The sequence below is a fragment of the Physeter macrocephalus genome, chromosome 17, assembly GCF_002837175.3.
Source record: "Physeter macrocephalus isolate SW-GA chromosome 17, ASM283717v5, whole genome shotgun sequence".
Taxonomy (NCBI): Eukaryota; Metazoa; Chordata; class Mammalia; order Artiodactyla; family Physeteridae; genus Physeter; species Physeter macrocephalus.
Window position 1 is genome coordinate 4,546,169 of NC_041230.1, and position 4,760 is coordinate 4,550,928.

Genomic DNA, 4,760 nt, shown 5'->3' on the forward strand with positions numbered 1-4,760 from the left:
TGCCGCATGTGGGATCTTCCCGGACCGGGGCACGAACCCATGTCCCCTGCATCGGCAGGCGGACTCTCAACCACTGCGCCACCAGGGAAGCCCCCCGTTCATGTATTCTTTTTTTTTTTTTTTTTTTTTCTTTTTGCAGTACGCGGGCCTCTCACTGTTGTGGCCTCTCCCGTTGCGGAGCACAGGCTCCGGACGCGCAGGCTCAGTGGCCATGGCTCACGGGCCCAGCCGCTCCGCGGCATGTGGGATCTTCCCGGACCGGGGCACGAACCCGTGTCCCCTGCGTCGGCAGGCGGACTCTCAACCACTGCGCCACCAGGGAAGCCCTGTTCATGTATTCTTGAATGAAATGGTTACTAAAACGCTTTCCAGATCTGCACTGATCAATAGGATAGCCACTAGCCACATGTAGCTATACAAATTTTAATTAAAAATTAATTGAATTAAAAGATTCAGTTCCTGTCACATTGGCACATTTCTAGTGCCCAGAAGTCCATTGTGGCTTGTGGCTACTATACTGGTTTTGATTTTTGTTTTTTTGTGGCTACTATATTGGGCATCCTATTTGGCTTCTGGACCCAATTCCAATGTGTGGAGGTGGGGGGGGGGTTCCCCTGACACTACCAAGCAATGCTGGGGACACCAGCTGGGTATCCTACAATTCAACCCAATTCTGACTCTTATCTATTTGGAGATAGTATCATATTCCACAGGTAAGGGGCTCAGTCCTAAGACTCTGTTACTGAACTCAGGTTCTGCGGCTCATCACTCAAGAATCCAATACAGAGAGACAAGTGTTGAGTAAAAACAAAGATAGCTTTATTGAGGAAGCTGACCATCCCGAGGAGAAGCTAGACTCATGTTCCAGAAAAACAAATCCCCACTGCTGATCAAGGGCAAGAGATTTTAAAGGGGAATTTCAGGAATGCACAGGTCTGGAGGGTGGCTGCGTGAAGAGTAGCACAGTCATCTCTGACAATCATCTTGAAATTGTTCCCGTGGTGGCCTGATCGGCATCATCTCGATTGTTTTAAGTACAGTTAATCTTCAATTCCAGGGTCAGTTTGTTCCCACTTCCTTGAGGTGGGTTCTCAGAATTGTGTAAGATGGAGAAGCTTATGTTGTGACTACAGTCTGGTCATCAGGTAGTTAACTTCTTCCTTCTGGTGGGGTTTCAGTATCTACAAAACAGCTTAAAGGGTATGGCTCAGAATATGATCTATAGCCTTGAGAAGGAACTAAAGATCCTTGACTTTGTTTAATAGCTGAACTATTATTTCATCTTGTTTGACTGTTTTCCTTCATTTCTTCATTTTCTCATTTCTCTGATTAAATTTATCCTTCAGCTAAAGTTTTTCTACGGGCAAAAAGCAGGCAGAGGATTTGGGGGTGGGGGGATCTGTCCTGGGAAATCACCATAAGCTCCTGCTCCATTACAACTCCTCTGACTTCAGACGCCAATCTCAAGTTCAGGTTGTTACCTGTACTTCTGACCACCAGGCTGTAAATCAGAGCTTCCCACGAACCCCTCTCCTTGGGTCTGATTAATTTGCTACAGTGGCTCACAGAACTCAGGAAACTCACTAGATTACAGATTTATTACAAAAGATATTAAAGGATATGAGTCAACAGCCAGGTGGATACATAGGGCGAGGTATGTGAGAAGGGGCTCCGAGCTTCCATGCCCTCTTCAAGTACATCGCTCTCCTCTCCGCCACGCGTTCACTAACCCAGAAGCTCTGAACGCCATCCTTCTGGGTTTCTATGGAGGCTTCAGTACATCAGCACAGTTGATCAAAGTCACAATACCGCATATGTTTTGATGATTTTTACTTGAATCGGTCATTTATTTGCACGACCATAAAAAATGGTATTAATAAGTTTATTTTCATTGTCCTCGAGATCTGTTGAACTCTGAATCTAGATTCAGTCACTTGGGCTGTGTGGTACTTTGTATCATCTGCCTCTGAGTCCTGAAGTCCTGTTTACCATCTCCAGAAGATGAAGAAGAAGGTGAAGGTATGTTTGGAAGGGTATGTTGCCAGGAAGAGTACTGATCTGGAGTCCAGGCTGATGACATCAAATACACTGAATTTGTCTCTCTGTTCACCTTGTTCTGGCTCCAGGGAAATAAAACAGTCACTAGGGAGTGCCATTCGTAAACCTAAATAGGAAAGGGAAAGAAAAATCGAAGAAGCCAATTTATACATACAAAAAGGGAGGTCAGCTCTTTCCCTCCTTTCCAGTCAAATATGGAACCTGCTACCTCTTGGGAAAGCCATGCATTAGCTGGCCCCTGGCAGAACATGCCTGAGATTCATTCCTCCATTCACTCCATCATACCTGCCACAAAAGTTTATGGATTGTCTACTATGTGCCAGGCACTGGGAAAACATCAGTGAACAAAGTTCACATACTAATGGGTTGTCTGGGTTCCAGTTCAGAGCTTGAAAAGTGGGCAGTGGAATTCCTTGGGAGGACCACAGACTTGGGAAAAGCCTTCGGGGGCTGTGGCCAATCAAGCCCCTGACTCTCTGGAGGCACATGTGTGGAAACATCGTCCACCTCCTGAGAGGAAGCTGGAGTTGACTACACCATGTGGAAGGACTGAGCACTCAGGAGACTCCGCTTGTGAGCCAAATTGGGACTAACAGGCTGGTACCTTGAATGCTCCCATCTCAGAGATCTTGTCCCTGGTTTTGTCTTTGGGCTGAAGCTTCTTCGGGTTCTCTTTTTTTCTGGATATGGAGTCTAGATCTTCGGTTTTGAAACCAAATCTAAGTGGGTAAAACAAAGAGATTTAATGAAAACAATTGATGTCATGCAAGCCTCACCATTGCTCTTCTCATAAGGCAAAGGGGAGGAAAAGGTGGCTTCTTTTAGGCCTAATTCCCAAATCATTGACATTCCATATGATGTCTGGGAAAGTCTATCATGTCTCAAGATAAAGCTCAAGATTCTGAATCTTGTACCGAGTCCCTTTATGATCTAGTGATGGGTTTCATATCCTGAAAGTCCCCATGATCCCCTCATTACAAGTATTAGTCTTTCCCTAAAGTGCCATGCCTATATTGCAACCCTTTCCTCTGCCTGGAAATCTCTTTCCACTTCTTTTCTTCCTCTCTAAAACACCTATTTTTATTCCATGATGCAGGATAGAGTAATATCTTCTAGGAAGACATTTTTCTTTTTTTCTTTTCTCTTTTCTTTTTTTTTTTTTTGTCTGTACCGCATGGCATGCAGGATCCTAGTTCACCGACCAGTGATCGAACCTGCGCCCCCTGCAGTGGACGTGCAGACACTTAACCACTGAACCGCCAGGGATGTCCCAAGGAAGACATTTTTCTTTCCATAAGACGTAATTAATTGCTACCCCTTGCTTGTGCCCCCCCCTTCATGTTTCACAGCTACTACTTTTGGTTTTCAGAGGTTCCAAGTAGAATAAACACAGGTCTATTGTAGGAGCCCCAAAACCAGACTTTAGAAAAGTCACCTAATAGCACTGAACTTTGACCTCCTTCCTGAAGGCATATATTGATACCACTCTACAGATGAATGATTGATTGTTTTGGAAGAGCTGCGCCTATGTAGCCCTGGATATAGTTCCTATATCCAAACCAGAAATCCCATTTTCCTATCTGTCCTGCTTATGATATCAATGAGAATTAATCCCTGTTGGGGAAGTCATTCCAAGATGTCTCATTATATATGTTCCTACCAACATCAAATTCCTTATCACTTACCTGGACTCTTGACTCTGGAACCCCAATATCTTCAGCAAGTTGCTCTCTGGAATCAATCCCAGGATAAGGGTTTTCCATGAACGCATTCATGAGAGTTTGTAATTGGGAAGAAGTGTAGCTGGTACGACATCGTCTGTCTCTCACACCTGGAGGAGGTGAAAGGTTGGAGGCAGAGGAACATTTGAGATCAGTTTACATATTCAAACAAGGAACCCAAACATGTCCCACCATCTAACTTGGAACATGTTGCCTCTCCTTGGGAGGGCCTTGGACCAGCCTATTCAAGACAGAAGGTTCTAGAGGAGAGGCAATATTTGGCTGAGTTGCTGGACTCCAGTGCAAATCAGGTAAGCCTCAGAAGGTCCCTGGACTTGTGGGGAAGAATTTCCAGGGGTCATGTTGAGCCCTTTGCTACCAAAGACCCTGAACAGGCGGCCCTGAAGGAGAAAACATTCTTTTCCCACTCAGGGCAGTAGTTAGCTTCACTATAAAAAGGCACTTGGGTACCCAAGAGGCTCTGCTGGGTAGCAGGACTGGAGCAGGCTATTTACCTTGAATGTTCTCTTCAGGGTAAGCTTGGTCTTGTCTTAAGTCTAAGTTCTTCTCACGTCTTTTCAGGAACCTGTGCCTAGCTCTTCGATTCTGAAACCATATCTACAAGAGGAAAAGAAAATGAGAGAATTAAGCATGTTTATGTCATCTCAGCCCCATTGCTGCCTTTCTCCAAAGGGAGTGATTCTGGGAATTCCCTGGCAGTCCAGTGGTTAGAACTCTGTGCTTCCACTGCAGGGGGCATGGGTTCAATCCCTGGTTGAGCAACTAAGATCCCATATGCCTCGACGTGGCCAAAATAAAGGGGGGGGGGTGGGGCTTCCCTGGTGGCGCAGTGGTTGAGAGTCCGCCTGCCGATGCAGGGGACACAGGTTCGTGCCCCGGTCCCGGAGGATCCCACATGCCGCAGAGCGGCTGGGCCCGTGAGCCATGGCCGCTGAACCTGCGCGTCCGGAGCCTGTGCTC

The 4,760-nt window shown here is 46.2% G+C and overlaps 1 protein-coding gene across 1 annotated transcript in view; it reads right to left on the reverse strand.

The window, feature by feature from the left end:
* Positions 1 to 2,678: 2,678 nt before the first annotated feature.
* Positions 2,679 to 4,760, reverse strand: part of LOC102987390 (double homeobox protein A) — a 17,404-nt gene continuing 15,322 nt past the window's right edge. The window contains exons 3-5 of the mRNA XM_007127443.3: positions 4,295 to 4,397; positions 3,744 to 3,889; positions 2,679 to 2,777 (exon numbers count right to left, since the gene is read on the reverse strand). Of these exons, the coding sequence (XP_007127505.3) occupies positions 2,679 to 2,777; positions 3,744 to 3,889; positions 4,295 to 4,397 (348 nt within the window). The remainder of the gene's footprint in view (positions 2,778 to 3,743; positions 3,890 to 4,294; positions 4,398 to 4,760) is intronic.